Raw genomic sequence first — 26081 nt, forward strand, 5'->3', positions numbered from 1 at the left:
TGTGGAAAATAAAATACATTTTTAATAAGTACAATCAGACATCAAATGAGTAGAATAACACATATTTATTTTTTTAGGTACCATCTTACAGAAAAGACTCTTCATCACCTAGCACTGATTTATGCAGCTTTGGTTTCATCTGGGCTAAAATCAGAAGAACTGGATGTAAAGGTATTCTTTTCCTATATGTTTGTTCATGAGTATTTTTCATAAACCAAAATTATAATGAAATTCAACTGCCCTGTGAGAAGAAACATTAAATGGGTAAACTAAAAAAAATATTGAAAGCCATATAAAGAATGGTTTTCAAATTTACATATATTCTTTAAACTTAAATTTCTACTCTAAAAGCCTTTAATGAATTTAAATTCATAATTTGTCTCTACAACTGAGATTTTTTGGAAACATGTCAGAATATGAATAAAAATAATATCCCTTGATCAAAAATATTCACTTATGGAAGATATACTGTGTATATCTACTATAAAATAGAAATTTTATGACATATGAATAGAGCAATACCTTGGTGATCTCTAATCAATCTTCTTTCTTGGCTTTTTTCAATGTCCCACTCTGATGTTTAGATAGTTTCTCCAAATGGAGGGCTCAGTTCTCTACTGTTATCACTTTATATTCTTTCTTTGATAAACTCAGACATTTCCCACAAATTTAGCTTTCATGTCTAAGAAAATCCTTAACATTTTCCTAACTTTTCTTAAAGTCTGCACGAATATTCTAGAATTCTATTGGAAATGCCTACATGAATATCCCACAGGTACCTCAAACTCTGCATATCCAAAACACAATTTGTATCTTCCCCCAAATTTGTGTTGTCCTAAAACAAATACATGGCCAGTTATTTGCGCAGTAAAAATGGGTTTATATGGAATCAACAAATAATTGTAATTTAGGGTCTGCAACCATTAGAAACCATGGGAAATATGGGAAATCATGTGCAAGTCCAGGCACGGAAAGGAGAGGGGAACTCTTTTAAAGAGGGAAAAAGAAAGTTGGAAAGTTATAATAAATAAAGAGCCCATTGGAGGAGTTGAGAGTTCAAAGTATAGTGACTTTTCATCAGCGGAGTTGTGACAGTCTCTCATTGGCTGAACTCTTGCCAGGAAAGAAGAGGAAGTCTTTCTTCTTACTGGACTCTGCTATCATGGTAGGACATGAGAGCTCCTCCTCTGGTCTCCTAACTCTATTTTATTTAACATTTTTGTTAATTTTTATACCTAGTTTAAGGCATTACTATTCTAAGCTAATCAGTAGAAAAATCTTCCCTCTAACTCTACAGCGTCTCTAGATTATGCCTCTCCTTGTTACTCCCATTGCTATTTCCCTAAATAAAGGCCTTCACCTCATATTTGGAGTTTTTTCCTAATTAATCTCCTTATTTCTACTCTTTTCCCACTCCCATGTATCATGTATATTGACACCAATTACATTTCTGAAATACAGATGTGATACTTCACTACTGAGACTGCAAGCTCCTAAAGGAAAGGGAATGTGTTTTTTTGTTTTTGTCTTCCTAACACTAAGCAGAACCTACATAGCAAGCTCTTGAAAAATATGTTGTTGAGTTGAACTGTCTTGCTCAAAAGATCTTGTACAGCTTCCTACATCATCAAAATAGAGTTGATCCCAGCTGATTCAAACTCCTCCACAATTTGACCCATAGCTTAGTTGTATCTGACTCTTTGGGACCCCATGGACTGTAGCCCATCACCAGGCTCTTCTGTCCATGAAATTCTCTAGGCAGGAATATTGGAGTGGGTTGCTGTTTCCTTCTCCAGGGGATCTTCCTGATCCAAGGATCAAATCCTGTCTCCTGCATTGCAGGCAGGTTCTTTACCATCTGAGTCACGAGGGAAGCCTAGTAATCCTAGAATCCTTAAAGATATTATTCTACCCACCATTTCCTGAATATGTCTCCACACTATCACCTCTCAGCCATGTGATTCTGTCCTGTCTTTCCCCAGAAATACTATTCCTTTAAACATTATCGCCTTTAAAAAATTTTGCCCTAATTACACTCAAGGTAAATTTCTCCTCCCATCCTCCAAATAACATTTCATATCTTTATTATAATATAAGGTATTTATTCATATATTATCCACTCTGAACCATGAGAACTAGGCCCTTTTCCTTGGAAAACCTGTAGCATTCTAGCATAGTGTTTTGTACACAGTAAAAATATTCCACAAACATCCACTGAATAGAATTCAGTGAAAGCAGAACCTGTTAAGAAAATCATCAAATGATCTATTTGAAATAAAATCCAGATAATTTTGATCCTATGATGCATTTTTAACAAAGAAATACAATTCTCAGAAAAGTTATCTAAATAAATGTAAATTTCTCATTTATTCACTCAAGGGAGGTTTCACCATTTAATCAGCCTCTTTTCTCTTCACTTAATAGTGAGCAGTCATATGCAAAACATGATTTAGAGAATTATTTTATTTTTCTCTACATGGGGTATCTGATACCAATAAGTGATAGTATTCAGGTACAGTGACATGGCCTACAAAGTGTATGTTCCAAGGAAGGCATTTGGAGATGAAATAGGAATTACTGCCCAGGCACAGTCCATTCCAAATGAGTCTCTTCCTACCTGACTTCAACTATTCCAAAAGCTTTTCAAGTTTTCCTAATGCTCTTAAAAGTAGGTCCATTTTTCCATGAAAGTTGAGAAACAAGTATGATCAAATTGCTCTAATTTTGTTATCACCAATATATCACCAATACTCAAGCCTCCCATTCTCCTACTTGATGACATTGTTATGTTAAAGGTGGTTACCTAGACATATTATTTTAGAATAATTTGGTAATATGGCTTTTGGCTTTTCAGTTCAGTCGCTCAGTCATGTCCAACTCTTTGCAACCCCATAGATTGCAGCACGCCAGGCCTCCCTGTCCGTCACCAACTCCCGGAGCTTACTCAAACTTATGTCCATTGAGTCAGTGATGCCATCCAACCATCTCATCCTCTGTTGTCCCCTTCTCCTCCTGCCTTCAAACTTTCCCAGCATCAGGGTCTTTTCAAATGAGTCAGTTCTTCACATCAGATGGCCAAAGTATTGGAGTTTCAGCTTCAACATCATTCCTTCCACTCAACACTCAGGACTGATTTCTTTTAGGATGGACTGGTTGGATCTCCTGCAGTCCAAGGGACTCTCAAGAGTCTTCTCCAACACCACAGCTCAAAAGCATCAATTCTTCAGCACTCAGCTTTCTTTACAATCCAACTCTCACATCCATACACGACTACTGGAAAAACCATAGCCTTGACTAGACAGACCTTTGTTGGCAAAGTAATGTCTTTGCTTTTTAATACGCTGCCTAGGTTGGTCATAACTTCTCTTCCAAGGAGTAAGCATCTTTTAAGTTCATGGCTGCCGTCACCATCTGCAGTGATTTTGGAGCCCCAAAACATAAAGTCTGCCACTGTTTCCCCATCTATTTGCCATGAAGTGATGGGACCGGATGCCATGATCTTAGTTTTCTGAATGTTGAGCTTTAAGCCAGCTTTTTCACTCTTTTTCACTTTCATCAAGAGGCTCTTTAGTTCTTCTTCACTTTCTGCCATAAGGGTGGTGTCATCTGCATATCTGAGGTTATTGATATTTCTCCCGGCAATCTTGATTCCAGCTTGTGCTTCTTCCAGCCCAGCGTTTCTCATGATGTACTCTGCATATAAATTAAATAAGCAGGGTGACAATATACAGCCTTGACATACTCCTTTTCCTATTTGGAACCAGTCTGTTGTTCCATGCCCAGTTATAACTGTTGCTTCCTGGCCTGCATACAGATTTCTCAAGAGGCAGGTCAGGTGGTCTGGTATTCCCATCTCTTTCAGAATTGTCCACAGTTTACTGTGATCCACACAGTCAAAGGCTTTGGCACAGTCAATAAAACAGAAAGAGATGTTTTTCTGGAACTCTCTTGCTTTTTTGATGATCCAGCAGATGTTGGTAATTTGATCTCTGGTTCCTCTGCCTTTTCTAAATTCAGCTTGAACATCTGGAAGTTCACAGTTCATGTATTGTTGAAGCCTGGCTTGGAGAATTTTGAGCATTACTTTACTAGCATGTCAGATGAGTGCAATTGTGCAGTAGTTTGAGCATTCTTTGGCATTGCCTTTCTTTGGGATTGGAATGAAAACTGACCTTTTCCAGTCCTGTGGACACTGCTGAGTTTTTCAAATTTGCTGACATATTGAGTGCAGCACTTTCACAGCATCATCTTTTATGATTTGAAATAGCTCAACTGGAATCCATCTCCTCCACTAGCTTTGTTCATAGTGATGCTTCCTAAGGCCCACTTGACTTTGTATTCCAGGATGTCTAGCTCTAGGTGAGTGATCACATCATCGTGATTATCTGGGTCATGAAGATTTCTTTGGTATAGTTCTTCTGTGTATTCTTGCCACCTTCTCTTAATATCTTCTGCTTCTGTTAGATCCATACCATTTCTGTCCTTTATCGAGCCCATCTTTACATGAAATGTTCCCTTGGTATCTCTAATTTTCTTGAAGAGATCTCTAGTCTTTCCCATTCTATTGTTTTCCTCTATTTCTTTGCACTGATCACTGAGGAAGGCTTTCTTATCTCTCCTTGCTATTCTTTGGAACTCTGCATGCAAATGGGTATATCTTTGCTCTTTGCTTTTCACTTCTCTTGTTTTCTAGTTATTTATAAGGCCTCCTCAGACAGCCATTTTGCTTTTTTGCATTTCTTGGCCTTTTGCATTTTTGGCTTTTTGGGCCGAAAACAATCCATCAGGTTGGATTACTTTTTCATTTCCAAGCATCTGGAAAGCCTAGCCATAAAAGGAGTATTGGGAAATTTAAATATATTTTCTTAAACTAAAAGAAAATACTGCTAATATTTTACTGTTAGTATTTCATCCCATATTTTACTCTAAAATTCAAGAAAAGTTCTGTCAATTTCTTAAGAACTCTCTTCGTAGAAAAATGTATAGATACACACATGCACATTTTTGAAAACAATGTTAGGCGGGGGTTCTCGAATCTCCCGAAGTCTAGCTAGAAGCTCCAGAATCCTCACCCTAGAGTATAGGTAATAGTCATTACCATTATAAAATTATGCCCTTTAAAATAAAATTTATATTTAAATGTCTCAGATCTTCTCAAAACATCCAAAACTTTTAATAAATCTGGAATCAAACAGTATATTTCTGTGTATTCTGTATATTTAATATAAAGAAAGTCCTTCTTTAGTATGCATATGTTATTGTTCAGTCACTACGTCATATCTAACTCTTTGTGACCCCAGGGACTGCAGCATTCCAGGCTTCCCTGTCCGTACTATTTCCAGGAATTTGCTCGAACTCATGTCCATTGCTTTGTATTTGTTATTCTTGTGAAAGAAAAGAAAATGTCATAATTATTTTTGTGAGGTTTGTACAGTCTTTGTTTCTTAAGTTTCCACCACTGGACAGAATATTTACATTATTAAGATATGATTGTTTAGGGCAGTATTCTCCATCCACTTTAAACTGCTAACCCATGAATTAGTTATCTTTCTGTAAACAAAATCCAAAAGATGAAGAAGATAAAAATAGATATGAAAGCGGAAGGAAAAGGCTGGCATTTCAGAAGAGAGAAGGGCATGGAGGAAAACATAAGTGACAGACAGGAAGTCGGGGGTATTAAAACTCCTTTTAGAGTTAAGTTTAACACTTCTCAGGTGGCTCAGTGGTGAAGAACCCACCTGCCAATGCAGGAGATGCAGGTTCGATCTCTGGGTCAGGAAGATCCCCTGGAGGAAGAAATGGCAACCCACTCCGTTGTTCTTGCCTGGGCAATCCCATAGACAGAGCAGCCTGGAGGGCTACAGTTCACAGTGTCACAGAGTCAGACACGACTGAGTGACCGAGCATGCAGTTTTAACACATACACATCGGCAGGGGTATCTTACCATCAAGTAAGCCATGACTGGATGAACAGTTCCAAAAAATATATTAAATCAAAACATATTTTTCCTTTTGAATACAGCATAAAATTAATCTGTAAATATCCTTATTTTTCAACTTTGTTTTTTTAAAATCTTGCACTATATCTTTCATTCTTATTTTTACTTGAGAACTATTAGGTTTAACCTACAAAAAAGCAAAATATTAAATATTACTAGTGACATCCAAATTGCTTTTTCTTCTAATACAGATGAAATAAAACACCAAATATGTTTAAAAGACTATACTAATAAATGCCAAATGGAAGTGAAGAAAAACAATTTAATTCCAAAAATTAGAAACTATAAGGATATCATATTTAAGGAAGGAAAGTAAATTGTTTATCCTCACAAATGAAACCTCCTGAATTTTACATAGATAAATTAGTAAATTGTATCCAAGTTCAGTTCAGTTCAGTCGCTCAGTCGTGTCCAACTCTTTGCGACCCCATGGACTGCAGCACGCCAGGCCTCCCTCTCTATCACCAACTCCCGGAGTTTACTCAAACTCATGTCCATTGAGTGGGTGATCCCATCCAACCATCTCATCCTCTGTCGTCCCCTTCTCCTTCCACCTTCAATCTTTCCCAGCATCAGGGTCTTTTCCAATGAGTCAGCTTTTGCATCAGGTGGCCAAAGTATTGGAGTTTCAGCTTCAACATCAGTCCTTCCAGTGAACACTCAGGACTGATCTCCTTTAGGATGGACTGATTGGATCTCCTGCAGTCCAAGGGACTCTCAAGAGTCTTCTCCAACACCACAGTCAAAAGCATCCATTCTTCAGTGCTCAGCTTTCTTTATAGTCCAAAATAGTGTTCAAAGATTAGAATCTACTGGGGTTTTGTTTCTTCAAATTGTAAACAATTTTTGAATGATATATTTTGCTTCCTATTATTCCCTGTAATCTAACATAAAAAATATATTTTAGCTTATAATTGCCCCAGGAGTGGAAGAGACTGCACTGATGATTCGACAAATTGCTGACCACAATTTGATGACCTCGAAAAGAGATCCTCACGAATGGTTGGATAAATCCTGGCTTAAAGTTGCACCATCTAAGGTTTATTTCCTAACATATAAATTAGAGATTTGCAGAGCAAATATAAATATATATACTTGAATTCTCGTTCTGGTAGCATTTTCTTGTTCTATCATGCTTGCATGAGCATATGTAACAATATGCCATAATGCGTAACATTTATTTAGACAATTTTCCAGAACTATGAGTATTTTTCAACTTCATAGAGCTATTTTAATGGGATCTTATTTCATTAACTTTCAAAATGAACTTGTTTTGGGGTGATCTAATGGCTTCAATGTCTAATATTTTAAGAATATAATAGTTTTTCTAATTTCTACATTTAAACATTCAAGAATAGTAGATATGAGAATTGCACAATTCTATCATTCCATGGTTCATCAGTAATTCAACTATGTAATTCAACATGAAAGTAGAGTTATGAAATAGTTATAAGATTAGGTAGTTAATTTTTATAAATTCCTTTTGCTTAAGCATAAATATTTCCAGGTTCTCATATCAACCTAGTGTTTCTGTTACCTTATTTTAAAATATATTCAAATCCTAAAATCATGGAAAGAGGATGGAGATCATTATGTACTAACATGGAATGACTTTGAAAATATATTAAATGAAATGTAAAAGTTGCAGTGCAGAGCATCCAGTACACTACCGTTTGTGTAAGAAAGGGGGAAATTAATATGTATTCATTTACAAATGAATAAAATATCTCTGGAAAGATACCACAAAATGATATCATTGATTATCTCTAGAGAAAACTGAGGTAGTGGAGTAGGAATGGGACTTTAATATACCCTTTAGTCCTTTTGAATTTTGAACCATGTGACTATTTTACCTACTCAAAAAATAAAATTATAAAACAAATAAAATATTCATATATATTAAATCATAGGACTTTTATTTATATAAACAGAATACAGAACTATCAGCAAGTATGGGTACTCTCAGCAAGTATCGGTATGGTTAGAACATTTTTGTGTGTATGTATATGCAATTTCCTTCCTACCAAGCCATGTCCAATCTACTAACATGTCTGTCATTTGATAAAATCAAAGAAGGTGCAAAAAGTCAATGTAACCCAGAAAAAACAAAAGGAATTTAGTAATAAGTGTGGCTGCTACATTTCTAGACATTTATGAGATCTTTCTGAAAACATATCCTTCTAGACTTAGATAGAAGTTCTTCCTATACTCTTCATAATAAGCCTTTTCTGAAATTGTAACATCTGTTAGACATCATGCACATGGTTTATTTTAACCAAACTATGATGGCATACGGTCTACAAAGAGAGAGCTGAAAAAATCTTGAGCTATATAATGAAGTCCCCTAAAAGGTTTCTCATTAGAAGAGCTATCATTAGATAACAATTGTCATTTGAAGGATATGAATTATAATGAATCACTTTGGATGAGTGGTTAGACTCAATGAACTTTAAGATCCTTCCCAATTCTGGGTGTTAGAATCTTTACTGACAGACAAATTTATTTCCCTCCTGGCCATACTTTTGCCCCCAGGCATCTCAAATTGAGTGGTAGGTGCAATGACATCAATTTTAATCTGCTGGAGTGAGTGGAGTAAAAAGACCACTTCTGATTATTCCTTAAACGTTTTTCTAGGAAGAAATGTACTTACTTGATTTTCCAAGTGTTACTCCATTGGTGGCTCAGCTCATGTTAAATAAAGGACCTTCACTGAACTGGATATTGTTAGCAACTCTTTGTCAACTTCAGGAACTCCTGCCTGAAGTTCCAGAAAAAGTGTTAAAGGTTAGTTATTTGAAATCCATATTCTTCTATGAGTCTATTTCCTTTGCATTTGAGTATCTATTTTCACCATAATGGTTTTCAAAATGAAGGTATCCAAGTTTGTTTTGGACTTCAAAGGGTGAAGAAATAATTTACTTAAGCTAAATTTCATATAGAATTCTCACTAGTTGTCAAACACATTATACATTTTAAAGTTATAATTCTGCACAAATCACTTATCACATTGCAGATCATTTTGAAGTATTACTATGCCCACAGATATTCAATTACACTCTATTCTTATGTGTTTACATCATCTCTTCCAAACAGTTCTGATGCCTTCATTATAGTAGTTAAAGAGAACTTTAGACTTATCAGTAAGTCTCTTTAGTTTTTATGAAGGAAATGGTATTCATGGATAACTTGTGTAACTAAAAATTCTATTTTAAGTGATTGATTAGGAAATAGATGGAAATTACAATAAGCTTTTCTTTTAATGGGAGCCAAATTATGTTCTATTCTCATAGATCAATATAATATCTTTGAATGGACTACTTATTTATAGTTTTCCTTATTTCCATATAGTTAAGCATCATTATTTATATTTATTTCATGGATTTTCATGTTACATATTTATTATATTAATTAACTTTATAAATTTTTTAGCATTTTTGTGGCATCACTTCCTTATTCAAGATTAGTCCTTCCATAACAAAATCACCTCAAATTTCATCACCTCGGGAAAACAGGGATCAGACTAGAACCTTTACTTCTCAGAGTTCAGCTTCTGGCTCTTCAGATTCTGTCATTCAAGAACATAATAACTATCAATATTCAGACTTAGCAGAGACAGTACATGAAGACACCAACAGCACTTCAAATTATACCTCTTCCCTTATGGAAATAAAAGAAATGCCAGGTATTTTACCATCTGTGAGTTCTTGCAATCAGACCAGCTATTGGAAAGAGTCTAGTTGTAACCCTAACTTGGTACAGAATAATTCTGTTCTGACTAATACAGAAGCAAGGAATGTGTCTGGTAATTCTCTTCTGAACCAGAATGATTCAGAGTCAGATGTCTTTTCTTTGGGTCTAACAGAAATGAATTATGAAACTATAATATCACCAATCGACACTCAGAAGACAGTCACCCCTCACGTTATAAGTTATCAGAAAAAGGGAACACATGAAAAAAAAGGACCTATAAAAAAAGAATTGTCAGCTCCTGTCTTTTTACTTGAGGGTTCTCAACCTCCTCTTTGTTGGAACTTTAAGAGAAACGTATGGGAACAACAGAATCATTCATTCAATTTACAGAGTGGTGCACAGCAGAGTACATGTGACAAATGGTACTCTCAGAAAGATAATTTATTCATTAATCAGCAAAAATATCAGTCGGATGAGTTAGAAGGCTTCATCTGTGAAAGTTCAAATGCTGGGACTAAAAAGACTTTCTGGAAAGAATCACCATCTGTCCCCAGTTTGGATTTATCCTGTGCTTCTGATTCTAATGTAAATCAAAAAGAATTCAACAGTCTTTATTTCTACCAAAGAGCTGGAAAATGTTTAGGACAGAAAAGGCACTCTGAGTCTTCATCTAACTCAGGAGACAACAACTCATTAACAGGTAACATGATTCAATAGTTGATAAAACTACTCTCTAAAGTAATTTTAAAAGATAGAATCATCTCCAAATTAAAACAAAATTTTGTTCTAATTACTACACTTAAGAATCTTTAATAACTTCGGCATCAAAAAAATCAAAACTCTAATTATAGACTTTGATGAAAATAAATGCAAAAAAATTATGTCAAAATCTTATAACTTTAGATGAACTAAGCATTTAACTGAAGAAGTTATGGATGATTCATATTGAGGTCTGACAGAAAACAGCAAAATTCTGTAAAGCCAATTACCCTTCAATAAAAAAATAAATTTATTAAAAAAAATAAAAACACAGAACAAATCTAAGTCAAGCAGAAGTCTAAAAGTAACAAAAACTAAGGAAAGAAATTAGCCAATTAGAAAAGTAGCCTCTTTGTCAAGCTGGGATATTTAATGAGCTAATATTTATTAAAAACTTATTATATTCCCTTTATGTGAATTATTTAATTCTGTCAGTCCTATTAAATAGATACTACTATTGGCTCTCTATTTTACAATGGATGTTTTTGAACATTTAATCATATCAGTTTTTAAAAGGACTTTATTTTCCCATTTTTGGTTATTATACCTTTTGTGTATTTCTTATTGCATTGGTCTGAGCATTTAAAACAAAATATTAAGTTCTGATGGCTATACAAAGATGGCCTTACTATGATGGGGCGAAACAAACAAAAAGAAGGGAGAAGCTGGAAGTTTCAAAACTCCTCTTTTACACAGACCATTCTGTGAGGCCAAAGAATCTTAAATTCTTTGTTTTATTAAAACAGAATCCCCAAACTATGTAAGTTCTAGGATTCCCAAAATTTAGATTTGGTCCCATAAATAGTCATAATTTGTTTTTGCCTGATTTTAAGGGGAAATATTCTTTCCCTAGTTTTATAAGAACTTTTGCAAGAAATAAATGCTGAATTTTATTTCAAACTCTTTTTGGTTCCTATTGGGGAAAATCAAAATGTTTTCTCTCTTGACATTAATATCACTCAACATTTACAGGTATACTAATAATCAATCATTTATGTCATTTGTGTGATGACCCTAAGTGGCTTTTAAGGAATGATTTTTTAAAATATGCTATTGAATATGGTTACTATTTATTATTGAATTTCATATCTACATTCAAATGAAATTAATTTATTGTGTTATTTATTTGCACTCTGTCAAGTTCTGACATAAATTTGTCCAGAGCTATTGGTATAACATCAAGATAATTTTCCATTTGTCTTGAATGTATATTTGTGGTCTCTGTGATAAAAATTATGTACTGCATTGCCTTTTAAATTTCCTCAAAATGTATCCATCACTGGCAGGTATAAGACTATATTGCTGGGAATAATTACTACCATTCTAAATATTTTAGCTTCTCTTTTTATTAATCAATCGACCTCTGTAAGTATACAAATCTAGAATATTTCAAACTGTGTCATATCTAACACAGTCATGAAAGGTGAGTCCATCCATGATCAGAGCTCAGGATAAATTCTTCAACATTACAGACAGGCTCTAAGAAACAGACTTAATGAAGGAAAAGGTAAAAGCAAGAGTCTTAAATCCAGGGAGATTTAATTGTTTGTGCAAGACAATAACGTACACATACATGTGTCTTACACTAATTAGTATCAGGCCTTTAAGAATAGGCACATTTATGCTAAAAATTTAATTTTTAATAGTCACTATTTTATCTCAGTTTGGACACACTGTAAATACATGATAAAGAGACAAGATCCACCTGAGCATTTGAGAAAAAAATAGTTACACTTACTATTATCAGAAATAAAACAACTTTCTTTTTTTTCCTTTTAACAGATTTCACGTCCTTACAACTACCGCAATTCAAAAAACAACGTCTTGTGTATGAAAAAGTCCCTGGTAGACTTGACGGACAAACTCGTCTGAGGTTTTTTTGAAAGAAAGACTAGAGCTGAATGCCACATTTCATTGTTTATTTTTTTTAATGATAAACCAGTAATAAAATTATTTAGATTTGATCATATATCAAAGAAAATGCAATTGTTCTTAGATGTTCTTGATGTTCCTATATTAAATTTTCATAATATATATTCTACTTTATAGTTTATCTTTGTAAGTATTCTAATTAGCAAAATATTGTTATAAAATCCAAATATTTTCCCAGTTCACCTAAGTTTCTTGAGTCCTTTTTTTAAAAGAGAGGCAGAAAACCTTACTGGATGTATAATCAAAGGGTTATTTTGTTGTCTCCTCAAAGGCCCGCTGCCTCCAGCAAGTCTTTGAAAGGAGCTTCCATCTCAGTCTGATCCTGTGAGTTCAGAAGTGAAGATCACCACAGTCCACCCTCCACCACTAACTTAAAACCTAGGGCAAAATTGAAGTTAGAGAACTTCCAATCAAAATGTTGTCGTCACAAACAAAATATTCAAACAAATCACTAAGAGAAAACATTTGCTACCCACATGATAGCAAAAGGGCTTACATTCCTAATATACAACAAATTCCTACAAATTGATAGGCAAAAGGCAACGTAATAGAAAATTGTGCAAAATTTGAATATATATTTCACAGAAGAAACAAAAATAAAAACCGTATGTAGCTTCATTATTTATCAGGCAAATGCATATTAAAACAATAAGTTACTATTTTTTCACCTATCAGATCAGCAAAATTTTTGAGAATTCATAATATCAAGTGTCAGTATATGGGAGACAGAATGCTTTCCTGTACGGTTGGAGAGGATAGTTGGTATATTTTTAAATGGATGATTGTAGATTTCTAATTCCTGTAGTAATTATATTCCATTGAATACATTTAAAAGAAAGATGTTTTATTTTTAAATGTCAATATTTCTAATAAAATTTTATTCTTTGCTGCTACTCAGAGTTATAATGAAACTTTTATATGTCTCTAAAATGGAGGTATGGGAATCTCTGGTGGCTCAGTGGTAAACAATCCACCAGCTATACAAGCAATGTAGGTTCGATCCCTGGGTTGAGTAGATCCTCTGGAGAAGGAAACGGCAACCTCCTCCAGTTTTCTTGCCTGGGAAAGCCTATGGATAGAGGAGCCTGGCAGGCTACAGTCTACGGGATCACCAAGAGTTGGATGTGACTTACTGATTAAATCAAGAATACTGCAAGGGAGGCAAGAATACTGCAAGGGAGGCAAGAATACTGCAGCAGGGAGCCATTTCCTCCTTCAGGGAGTCTTCCTGACCCAGGGATTTAACCTGAGTCTCCAGCATCAGCAGGTGGATTCTTCACCACTGTGCCACCTGGGAAGCCCATTATCAGTGGTATTACTGAGAGGCAGGTCTTGTGTTGGTAACCTAGGAGCAGAGAATAAAGCAAATGAGCACCACCAGCAAAATGGAGGTACATGGACTTTGAACATTATTTTAGCAAAAATGGTTGAAGACCATAGGCACCTTCTTCCTGTCTCTCTACTGGTTTCTGAAATGGTCATCCTGTTACTACCAAAACTGATTTCTACCTTCTGAGATCCAATGGACATTCAGACATCACCTCACTTGATTTCTCTTCAGTGTTTGATACACATCCTCCTTTTGGAAGCAGGCTCGACTTTACATCAACTCTGTTACTTTTACTACACTTGTATTTATATATAGGATGTTTGGTTTTGCTTGAGTATGTGGAGGGTGGAGACTTCAAAGAGAAACTATTTCTGGAAATTTTATTAGAATTTCTATTGTACTTTCTTAAAGTTTCAGCAGGTTTGCTCTTATACCAAGGTAAGGCTATCTTCCCAGCTTGCAGATCTCCTTGATCCCATCTTTTAATCAGCTTGCAGAGGAAAGGAGTTTCTTCAACGCCCTAGACTGAGCCAAGCTTAGGCCAAGCTATCAACACACATCCCTCTGCCTCCTCACCAAACGCAGTGAAAGCACCTGAGCCCTTCTGCCTGCATTTCTCAGTGATGCTTGGTGTTTAAGGACACATTCACTCTGCCTGGGCCTGGAGCAGCCTCTTGTGCTGGTGCCCATCAGAGGCAAGAATACTGCAGCAGGGAGCCATTTCCTCCTTTAGGGAATCTTCCTGACCCAGGGATCTAACCAGCATCAGCAGGTGGATTCTTCACCACCTGGGAAGCCCATTATCAGAGGTATTATTGAGAGACAGGTCTTGTGTTGGCACCCTAGGAGCAGAGAATAAAGCAAATGAGCTCTGCTTCAGCACCAACTGAAGCAGTTGGGTTGGTCCATAGAAGCCTGAAGGGTCTGGAAAGGCCGTTATTAGGGGCTTACAAGTGTCAGTCCAGCCTCCAAGATCCTCTCCCAACACATCACATGAAGTTATTTAGAATAGTCCCAACTTCCCAGTTTCTTGCCATGGAAACTTCCATTCTTTCTCTCAGAGCATTTCCCTATTAGTTTTTTTTTAGGTTTGAAGGGGAGTTACTTGCCCAAACTTAGACCTATGACTGGTAGTTGTGATGCTCACCTCTGAGGACCTTTGAGTGGCTTTACCCCCAAGTTCCTAGGCCCAGCCCAAACTTTGTCAGACTCATCAGAGCATCAGCTGCCCCTTGCAATTGTAGGGGGCGAGGTGATACGCCTTCCCTTGTCACTGAGACTCAGCGTACAACTGGGCACAAACACCAGGGCGTCCCACTCTTTGCCTCTCACAATAAGAGTCTGGTTTTTCTCCCCAAATAAGCCTGCCCTAAAGCAAACAATCCAACAATTATAATAAGTGGGAGTAGCCTGGGTTGGTGGGGATGGGGAGTGCAAACTGTAGCAATCCAAAATGAAAGCAGAAAAAAAACATGTCTTCTGCTTTTGCTTTTTTATTTGGTTTATTGTTTTTTCCTGTACAAGAATTTTAAATTTCATACTTATCTATTTAAATCACTTATTTAAATTGTTTACATTTAATTTGATCAAGTATACACCTCTTTTTTGATTTCTGGGTTTCCTGCTTTTTTTAGGAAGCCCTCTTTTACCCTGAAGTTACACTACTATTCTAACTTTTCTTCTGATGCCTTTGTATCACCTTTCTTTAACCTATGTGGAATTTTTTTTACCGAGTATAATACAGGCCCAATTTTATTTCCTTCTGAATGGACAGCCAATAATGCCAACACCATTTGTTTCCCTTGAATAGGAAAAAAAAAATCAGGCCTTCTTCTGCACTATTATGATCAATTCAATCATCTATTTGTCTATTCCTAGGACCACAATAATAGTTTATTTTGAATTTGTTTTTTTTCAGTCATATCATTTTGATTCAGCAGTTTCAAAGTAAGTTAGTACCTGGTAAGGCAAGTTTTACCCTACCATGTTTTATACACACTCACACACAGTTTTAAAAGCTATTCTTGGACACTTGATTTTCCATATAAACTTTCAGTTATTTTAACTAGCTTCCCTTAAAAAATAAAAAAGGAATTCTAATAAATCTACATAAATTTTAGTAAGATTGCATTTTAATGACATCGTCCTATAATCCTGAAATTTTAGATTCTGTTCTATAAACATTGGTAAAATTTTTATTTGATTCCTGCACTTTTGTTAAATGAATTCTCGGTATTTTTTATAGCTTTGTCATTAAAGTAGTAATGGGATAAAGTTTCCATTTCTACTTTTAAAATTATAGTTGGTTTACAAAGATGTGTCCATTTCCATTAACTATTGTCTGTGTAGAAAATACTTTTTATTTTTTTATATTTACTTTATATTTAGCCACCCTCCTAAACTGTATTATAAATCCAAATATTTTTTACTAAACTCTTGAGTTTTCAAAGTGTAAAATTATATAACCCATAAATACAGATATTACTTCTTAAATGTTTACACCATTTCATTTTTTCATCTTATTGCATTAGCTTAGACTTCCAACGTAATGCTGAATAATAGTGGTGATAAAGTATCTTGATTGTTTCTAATATACCGAATGCTCCCACATTTCACTGTGTAATATGAAATTTACTGTTGGTTTTAATAAACTGCCTTTATCATCTATAATTTCTTTCTCATTTCATGAACTCACTTTGTTTTTATTCCGAACAACTACTGAATTTTATCAAATGACTTGCTGGCATAAATTCTCTTCTTTAAACCCTTCATGTAAAGAATAACAATGCTTTGCTTATGTTGAACTAGCTTTGTCAGCTTGCATTTTCTCTCTTGATAAACTACTGAACTTGATTTGCTTATATTTAAGACACAACTATATTCATATGTGAGATGTCTATATTTTTCTTGTACTATCTTACCAAGTTTTTGCCAAAGAGAAAGTGAAATCAAGAGGTGTTTTTTTTTTCCCTGACACATCAAAAGCTGTACATAATTAATGTATACAACTTAATGAGTTTGGAGATAAGTATATACCTATGAAACCACAACACAATCTATGCCATAAACTTACCCATCACTTCCAAAAGTTTCTTCCTGCCTTATTATTTTTTGTGATAAGAACGATTAACATAAAAGTTACCCCCTTAGCAAATTTTAAAGTAAATAGTACAGCAATCTTAACTATAGGCACTGTGCTGAACAGTAGATCTCTAAGGCTTACTCATCTTTTATAACTGAAAATGTGTTTTTTAATGGAGACTTTTCTAAATGCTTATTGTTGTTAAGATGGAGAATAGAAAATGTTTAAATGCTAATAAAAAGAATCCAACAGAGAAGTTGAAGATAAAGGACAGAAAGGACAATTGATAATATGACACTTCAGAGAAGATCAAACAGATCCACAGAATGAATAAATGGGTTAAAAAAGGGACATCTGAATTTTGATCCCATGGAAGGGATTTAGATCACTTAGATTTGGAAGTTTAGTGGCTGGAAGTTAAAGGAGTTCCAACTAATGACTTCTACATTCTCTACTGTAACACTACTTATGTTCAAAGATATCCCCATTTATCCATGGATTTATCCATAGCTAGACAGTGTATTAAAAAGCAGACATCACTTTGCCAACAAAGGTCCATATAGTCAAAGCTACGGTTTTTCCAGTATGGATGTGACAGCTGGACCATAAAGAAGGCTAAGTGCTGAAAAATTGATACCTTTGAATTGTGGTGCTGGAGAAGACTCTTGAAAGTCCCTTGGTCAGCAAGGAGATTAAACCAGTCAATCCTACAGGAAATCAATGTTGAATATTCACTGGAAGGACTGATGCTGAAGCTGAAGCTCCAATACTTGAGCCACCTGATTCGAAGAGCCAACTCACTGGAAAAGACCCTGATGCTGGGAAAGACTGAAGGCAGGACGAGAAGGGGGCGACAGAGGATGAGATGGTTGGATGGCATCACTGACTCAATGGACATGAATCTGAGCAAACTTAGGAGATAGTGAAGGACAGGGAAGCCAGGCCATGCTGCAGTCCATAGGGTTCCAGAGTTGGACACGACTTAGCGAGTGAACAACAAGAATACATAGCTATCTCAAAGAGCAAATGTTGCCAGTAATTGAGATATTTCTGCATATTATACCTATTTTTCACAAAATTCTACAAGGACTTGTAAACAAAAATTTCACTTCCCACTTTCAGCACTCAATCGCCCAAGCAAACAAAATCTATGAAGCCTTAAAACAAAATCAGACATAAAATGTTGCTGTCATTAGTAGAAATTAAGCAGAAATTTTATTTCCAAGTTCTTCAAAGATTAAAACAAACACAAATTAAGTATTCCTTTAAGTGTCCCAAATTAAATCAAAGGCACATCATCAAAATAATACAGCTGTGACATTAAAAATTCATTTAGGTTGTCATATTTTCACATTACTTTAAAAAAAATCATTTGCAATGCTGTGTAGATCACATTTAAAAATGAAATAATTTAGTATATTTTTTTAAGTAAAACCACCCCTATAAAGTAGAGGAACTTAAGACGAAGATCAAACCTGCTTCATATACTGGATGGGGCAGTCTCATACAGAAAACAACATTCATCTTTGCAAACAAGGTTGCTAAGAAACAGATCCCATGCTTAGTGTTGAAAATGAAACAATCTCCTCATTTAGAAAAATCAAGACATCATTTGATTAACAAAGCCCATTCTTCCCCCAATTTTATACTTGCCTGTCTTCATTTAGAAATTATAAATTCATGAGAAAAGAGCAAATTTTGTTATGGTATGAAGATCTTAGTTGGGAACAGCAAATAACAAATATTCAATTTTTTAACAAAGAATACTGTTTTCCTTCCCAAAATGTAAACATCTAGTAAATAAAACATACATAACATTCCAGGCATAGAAACGCTAGTAATTCACTTAATGAAAGAAGTGTATCTTGGTATATTTGGCGGTAAGGTTTTTGTTTAAGTATAAAGCACTTCAGCAAAGAATCAGGCCATTATTATTTAAAATCGACACCTTCACCCAGTTTCCTTATTTGAGTAGAAACATCAGTTTCTGTAGAATGTTGGCTAAAGGGCTAGGTCACAGGAAAGGTCCTGTGACACATCTAGAAGTCCTGTGGTTAGAGAAGTGTTTTCTTGAAATTTGGAGGCAGTCATTCATCAGTTTGTGCTTGAAAGCATTCTTCAGCAATCTTCTTCTCTACTGTAAAGAAAATTTGGTAGGTTTTCACTTAGTAAGATTTATATATAAAATTAACTACTCATCATTTCATAGGTCACTTTAGGGTTCTCAAAGTAGAAAGTTAATGTCAGAAAATCCAAACCACACCATTGAATGAGTAACATCCAGGAAAGTGCTTTGTAAAAAGACAAATGCTATGCCAACATAAGACTATTATTTTAACATCAGAAATGTAGACATTTTCCATTAAAAGATACAATAGCACCTAATAGTATTATTACTTCCTTCTTATTAACGTGAATAATTTCCTTTTCAAGTATATGAAAAAAGATCTAAGATGATTACTTCCTGTATAAACACCCCTTGTGTATGTGTGTGCTCAGTCACTCAGTTGTGCCTGACTCTTTGCGAGTCCATGGACTGTAGCCTGCCAGGCTCCTCTGTCTGTTCATGGAATTTTCCAGGCAAGAATACTGGAGCGATTGCCATTTCCTACTCCAGGGGGTCTTCCCAGATCAGGGATCGAAACTGCATCTCCTGCACTGGCAGTCGGATTCTTTACCACTGCGCCACCTGGAGAACCCATAAACACTCCTGAGAATATGTAACTTGAAATATACTGGCCACAAAAGAATAATAATAATTTATGCCCTGACCTCTTAAAAAAAAAAAGTGAAAATATGACTTGAGACCCCATACAACACATTCAGTTCAGTTCACTCGCTCAGTCGTGTCTGACCCCATTAATTGCAGCACGCCAGGCCTCCCTGTCCATCACCATCTCCCGGAGTTCACTCAAACTAATGTCCATCAAGTCAGTGATGCCATCCAACCACCTCATCCTCTGTCGTGCCCTTCTCCTCCTGCCCCCAATCCCTACCAGCATCAGTCTTTTCCAATGAGTCAACTCTTTGCATGAGGTGGCCAAAGTATTAGAGTTTCAGCCTTCCTCAGCGATCAATGCAAAGAAATAGAGGAAAACAACAGAATGGGAAAGACTAGAGATCTCTTCAAGAAAATTAGAGATACCAAGGAAACATTTCATGCAAAGATGGGCTCGATAAAGGACAGAAATGGTATGGACCTAACAGAAGCAGAAGATATTAAGAAGACATGGCAAGAATACACAGAAGAACTGTACAAAAAAGATCTTCACGACCCGGATAATCACAGTGATGTGATCACTCACCTAGAGCCAGACATCCTGGAATGTGAAGTCAAGTGGGCCTTAGAAAGCATCTCTATGAACAAAGCTAGTGGAGGTGATGGAATTCCAGTTGAGTTGTTTCAAATCCTGAAAGATGATGCTGTAAAAGTGCTGCACTCAATATGCCAGCAAATTTGGAAAACTCAGCAGTGGCCACAGGACTGGAAAAGGTCAGTTTTCATTCCAATCCCAAAGAAAGGTAATGCAAAAGAATGCTCAAACTACTGCACAATTGCACTCATCTCACACGCTAGTAAAGTAATGCTCAAAATTCTCCAAGCCAGGTTTCAGCAATACATGAACCGTGAACTTCCAGATGTTCAAGCTGGTTTTAGAAAAGGCAGAGGAGCCAGAGATCAAATTGCCAGCATCTGCTGGATCATGGAAAAAGCAAGAGAGTTCCAGAAAAACATCTATTTCTGCTTGACTATGCCAAAGCCTTTGACTGTATGGATCACCATAAACTGTGGAAAATTCTTGAAGAGATGGAAATACCAGACACCTGACCTGCCTCTTGAGAAACCTGTATGCAGGTCAGGAAGCAACAGGTAGAACTGGACATGGAACAACACACTGGTTCCAAATAGGAAAAGGAGTACGTCAAGGCTGTATATTGTCACTCTGCTTATTTAACTTATATGCAGAGTACATCATGAGAAACTCTGGGCTGGAAGAAGCACAAGCTGGGAACAAGATTGCTGGGAGAAATATCAATAACCTCAGATATGCAGATGACACCACCCTTATGACAGAAAGTGAAGAGGAACTAAAAGCCTCTTGATGAATGTGAAAGTGGAGAGTGAAAAAATTGTCTTAAAGCCAACATTCAGAAAACGAAGATCATGGCATCTGTTCCCATCACTTCATGGGAAATAGATGGGGAATCAGTGTCAGACTTCATTTTTTTGGGCTCCAAAATCACCGCAGATGGTGACTGCAGCCATGAAATTAAAAGACACTTACCCCTTGGAAGGTAAGTTATGAGCAACCTAGATAGCATATTAAAAAGCAGAGACATTACTTTGCCGACTAAGGTCTGTCTAGTCAAGGCTATGGTTTTTCCTGTGGTCATGTATGGATGTGAGAGTTGGACTGTGAAGAAAGCTGAGAGCCAAAGAATTGATGCTTTTGAACTGTGGTGTTGGAGAAGACTCTTGAGAGTCCCTTGAACTGCAAGGAGATCCAACCAGTCCATCGTAAAGGAGATCAGTCCTAGGTGTTCTTTGGAAGGACTGATGCTAAAGCTGAAACTCCAATACAACACATTAGAACCCAGGCAATGTAGGCTACCCTTTAAAGAGGTGTTTTCATTTCAAGAACACATTTTTAAGGCTCTTTCAACCCTACTTACATTTTCCCCAGTTATTACATTTGTTCCTCCATTAATACACAGAAATACATTCTGAAACCCTTAGGAAAGAAACCACAGCTGGTGGCAGGAACGAGTCTCCTTTGCAGTCCTTAGTCCCAAGAGTAACGAGTCAGTTGACAGCACCAAGCAACATCACAACTCCAGGATGGTGTAAGGACAGAGAAGACGGTATTAAGGACAAGAAATTACTATTGGCCAAGTCAGTTCAAAAGCTCAAGTACATAAGGATATTATCATCTGGTGAGTTAGTACAAGAGGACTGAGGCTCTCCTAATCAGATGTATTCCACAAGCAGGCAGATTAGAGTCACCCTTCAGGTAAAGTTGTGCATTTTGCCTGGATTTATTTAATTCCCTCAAGAACAGTAGAAATGTAAAACTCAGTTGCCCAAGTCCAAGGATAATCCCATGGCCCCAAGATGGCCTGGGGTATCATTACTCACCAGTCTTCAGAGTAAAGCACAGGATCTGGGCTCCCGAAAGGGATTGCTTCCAGCTGGAACACCCACCAGCAGGGCATCCTTGCAGGCATTCTGCATGCAATATTGTTGAAGCTCTGCAGCCGCCTGAGAGACCTGGAACAAAGGGACACGCACTCTTGACATGCTGCTCATAGCCAGGTCCATCCGGCAGTCACTTGAAACTCTGAAAAATGACCGTACAACCTGATAAAGGTCACACTTTCTACAACCTCCAAGAGTCTCTTTTTGCTGCAAGTTCTAATAATTGAACTCCAAAGAGGGAAAGTTACAACTTCTATGAACTTTGATTTAGGGCCTTTTTGTTTTAGTGGCTTATTCGACTGAGGAAAGATAAAACATATTTTTCACCCATATAGAATCCTGGTTTTGAGACAAAGTATAAAGAAGTAGCTTATCCTAATGTGCCCTTTACAAATTTTCACTTATAAACCACGCATTGATGTATCCAGATTTGCCATGTGAACAGACTGTTTTAATATTTACAAGGCTTGGTGGAGCCTTATCCAGTCTGCTCAAAGCAAGTGATGAGGTTCCTCCATCATGCTTTTGAAGCAGAATAGCTTACTGGTCAAGAGTGCAGCCTCTGGGCACATTACTTCTCATCTGGGAAATGTATTTGTAACAGTGCTTACCTCAGTGAGTTGATGTAATAATTACATGAGTTAATGCACATAAAGCACTTTTCCAATGAGTCAGCTCTTTGTATCAGGTGGCCAAAATAATGGAATTTCAGTATCAATCCTTCCAATGAATATTCAGGGTAGATTTCCTTTAGGACTGACTGGTTTGATTTCCTTGCTGTCCAAGGGACTCTCATAAGTTATTAATTCAAAAGAAATCTGGAACCAGTTATGCTCATGCTAATTATGTCTCCTTCAGAGGGAACAGGGGAACTCCATACATGATGGGTAAAAACTATCTCTTAGGACTCCCAGAAAAGTGGAACTAACTAGATGCTAGCCTAAATATGGTCAAAAAGTTAATGTGGAGGATATGCAAAGAAAATAAGAGAATAATTAAGTGGTCGGTATTTCTCTTGCACTTTCAAGGGGCAGAGACTCTGGCCTGGGAGAGTGTAAGCCCAACCCTTAGAAGTTGTATCCTCTCAATGGAAGTGGGCTAACTCCCACTCAAATCATATTTCTTTCCTTGGTTGGAGCCCAGGCTGACCAATCAACTTCTAAGAGACTTCTCCAAAGCAAGTAAGGGTCCTTGGAATGATACTGAGTGTTCCAATTAATGGGAAGGGGTGCCTTCTATCAAATGCTTCGAAACCAGTATTCCGCTTTATTTACCAGTTAGCAAGTCTGCAAAAGAGAAGACATCTCTGGATGTGCTGAGAATATCTGTCTGTTACTGAGCCCTGAAATGAGGCAGACCAGAGGCCCTGGATGGTTGTGACTCCCTAAGGTGCTGCCCGAGAAAAATCCTGCCAAGCACCCTAAACCATACTGCCATGACACCCCACAAAGAAGCTGCGTGACTCTGAGCAACTCACTTGACTTCTCCAGGCCTTAGTTTCATCACCTGTAACTGTTATTTAAATGTAGATAAGAATACCTTCCCTAGCTACTTCCCAGGATAGGCAGACATCCGGCTCACAGTTTTTCTTTCCATCTCAGGCCCCAACGTCATCCTCAACATTTCCAGCAATCCTAGTTTCCATTTCCTGAGCTCCTCTCCTCAAACAACCTTCTCCTCAACACCAACAGTTACAGTCAACACTGCTCCGCATCTGAAATTTCACACTCCAACATCCTACCTTCTGATCACAATCTCTCCCGCTGCTTCCTGCCTTCTCACTACACCTGCTCTTTGACCTCAAAGGGAACATCTCTTCCTTTTTCATCTGGCCCATCACAGGCAGGCTGGCTCTGTTCCTTCTCAGTTCAGCCTCCTTCTAGCCAGACCCTTGGACTCCTTGCTTTCCACTCCCATTTCTACCTTTCTGGCAAAACTCCCCTGCTAACTCACTACCTGGATCAGCTACCATTCACCACAGAGGCCTGGGTGGCCAAAACGCTGCTGGAGACAAAAGAAGAAAAAGAAGAAGGAAAATAAGACAATCAATCTCACAGCAGCTAGGTCTTCGGAATCACAAAGTGTCTCCGAATGTGTCTGCTGGGGGTCCTTTGGCATTCCCCACAGAGCAGTCTCCCCCATCCTCAGCTCTTGTGACTCTATTAGTTCCACTTTTTTCTGCCCTAAAAGAAAACTCGGCCTCCTATTCCACAAAGACATTTGTCATCATACAAGTTCTTAGGCCTCTATCTGGAAATATATATGTTTACACATACCCTTCCTCCTTTCTTATCTCAGAAGGTGCCCCTCCGATCCCAGGCACCCTTCGACTCCCTGTCTCTACCTCCAGTTCTCCTCCCTTTGTTTCTCCCCCTTGACCTAAAAACACAGTGTGTTCCTTCCTCTCAACCTCAAAATACAGCTTTTCATTTCCTAAATTTAAAAAAAAGTTTCTTCTTTAACACCAGATTTTTTTTTTTTTTCTCAAAAAGTGTCTGCCTATCCTATTATAATTTAGATTTGGCTTCTACAACTATATGTCACTGAAGCCTCCTTTGTATTCCACAACTCTCTCTTTACCTTGTACATAATCTTCACATCACTTTCTGAAATTATTTTATTCATTGGTTAATACGTTTATTATTTCCCTTCCCCCTAGGAATCACCATATTCTCAGTGCATAGAATAGGGCGTGGTGCAGAGTGGAGGCACTATCAGTCACCAAGTATCACAGTAGTGTTCATTCATTCACACACACATTCTACCAATGATGCTATATGCTAGTTGGTAAACACAATTACACACCAGAGGCTTTTTATCAAGTGACTAAACACTGGACACGTTGTCTAAGGCCCCAGTTTTTGATAACCTCTCCTTCCGCGCTCCAGTACCCCAGCCTGATCTGGCTTCTCTTCTCACAGCCGTCTCTTTCAGCGGGTCCCTGGGTTCGACGCTCCGGGAACTTCAGTTTTCACTCCCCTGCGGTCTTTCAGCTTTGTTCTCTGAGCTTCGGCCAAAGCAGTCAAACACCCCCGGGCATCCCTTCGAAGTCCACGTATCCGAAACTGAACGCACCATCTCTCGCCCCTACCGTGGCGAATGGCCACGCCATCCATCCCGTTTCCAGGCCAGAAAGCCGAGCAGTGCCCTCCTCCCCTCGCATCCTATCAACCCGTCACCGAGGCCCGTCCATTCAGTCGCCTCCGCAGCCCTAGACCCCATCCTCCCGCACCTGCCGAGCTCGGGGAGGGGAGGCCACCAGCGAGTCGGCCCCATTCCTGGGGTCCTCGCGTCTGCCCCGCACCCCGAGTCATTGCCCGCATCACTGAAACTTGACCGCCCCGGGGCGCTCGGTCCCGGACAGCGCTCGCGGAGACAGGAGCTTCTCCCCGGCGCCCCCAGACCCGGCCTCCCTCCCGGGTCCCCGCGCCGCCGCCTCTCCCGGGCGCTGGGGTGCGGCCCCGGCCCTGCGCGGACCCCCAGCCACAGAGGCCGGGCCGCGCGAGCCAGGCCGGGCGCCGTCCTGAGGGCCGCCCACCGCGTCAGGCTCCCCGGCTAGCGCCGGGGTCGGCTCCGCAGCCCTCCGCCCGGGAGCGGCCTGCTCCTCTCAGGCCCGCGTTCGGCGGGACGGGGCTGGAGCGGGCGGTCTCCGCGCCCGAGGCCAGGCGCCGGCCTCACCTTGATCCTCTCCACGCCGGCCTCCAGCTTGAGCTGCTCCACCAGGCGCTGCAAGGCGCTCACGCTGGCCCCGGAAGACATGGCGGCGGCCTGGGCTCCGAGAGCGCGGGCGGGCGGCCGGCGGGGAGACGCGAGGCCGGGAGGCGCGGCACCGCCCCGGGGCGGGGAAGCCGCTGTGCCCGCCCTGCCGCCCGCCCCCCGCGCCCGGCCTCGCCACGCGGCCGCTCTCCGAGATGACAGAACCCGGGTACGCGACACCTCGGGGTCCCGAGTTGACTGACACCTAACTCTCCTTCTAAGCCGAGAGGGAACCTGCGTCCCCACCTGTCCCCCAGAGCCGCGCAGCGCGGCCCACGCAGGGACGCCCACTTCCACGTCGATGCCTAGGGCTTCCTTCTAGGAGGAGCAGGAGTG

The 26081-nt window shown here is 38.4% G+C and overlaps 2 protein-coding genes across 4 annotated transcripts in view; one reads left to right on the forward strand and one right to left on the reverse strand.

The window, feature by feature from the left end:
- The window catches only part of SHOC1 (shortage in chiasmata 1), a 90589-nt gene extending 78258 nt beyond the window's left edge, over positions 1-12331 (forward strand). The window contains exons 23-27 of the mRNA XM_042244820.1: positions 78-171; positions 6907-7038; positions 8634-8783; positions 9429-10389; positions 12231-12331. Of these exons, the coding sequence (XP_042100754.1) occupies positions 78-171; positions 6907-7038; positions 8634-8783; positions 9429-10389; positions 12231-12331 (1438 nt within the window). The remainder of the gene's footprint in view (positions 1-77; positions 172-6906; positions 7039-8633; positions 8784-9428; positions 10390-12230) is intronic.
- GNG10 (G protein subunit gamma 10) lies at positions 1-25805 on the reverse strand. 3 transcript variants are annotated; one of them, XR_006058563.2, is made up of 4 exons: positions 25668-25805; positions 21930-22061; positions 8650-13725; positions 1-6883 (listed from the first exon to the last, which is right to left on the reverse strand). XR_006058563.2 is itself a non-coding variant. In XM_027964116.3 (3 exons), exons 1-2 carry the CDS (start codon positions 25746-25748, stop codon positions 21936-21938), a joined length of 207 nt encoding a protein of 68 aa, XP_027819917.1. In that variant the 5' UTR covers positions 25749-25805; the 3' UTR covers positions 17980-18929; positions 21930-21935. The 3 variants fall into 3 exon arrangements, 2 of the variants coding, with proteins under 2 accessions (XP_027819917.1, XP_027819918.1); XM_027964116.3 differs by lacking the exons at positions 1-6883; positions 8650-13725 and adding an exon at positions 17980-18929; XM_027964117.3 differs by lacking the exons at positions 1-6883; positions 8650-13725 and adding an exon at positions 17980-19481.
- Between the last annotated feature and the right edge of the window lie 276 nt (positions 25806-26081).

The sequence above is a fragment of the Ovis aries genome, chromosome 2 (genome assembly GCF_016772045.2).
Source record: "Ovis aries strain OAR_USU_Benz2616 breed Rambouillet chromosome 2, ARS-UI_Ramb_v3.0, whole genome shotgun sequence".
NCBI lineage: Eukaryota > Metazoa > Chordata > Mammalia > Artiodactyla > Bovidae > Ovis > Ovis aries.

What these genes read in the sequence shown, in the direction of transcription:
- GNG10 (XM_027964116.3), bottom strand. Translation starts at nt 25,748, where the DNA reads ATGTCTTCCGGGGCCAGCGTGAGCGCCTTGCAGCGCCTGGTGGAGCAG. An exon ending in CCGGCGTGGAGAGGATCAAG is followed by an intron (nt 22,062 to 25,667) that starts GTGAGGCCGGCG and finishes CCTTTGTTCCAG; the next exon opens with GTCTCTCAGGCGGCTGCAGA.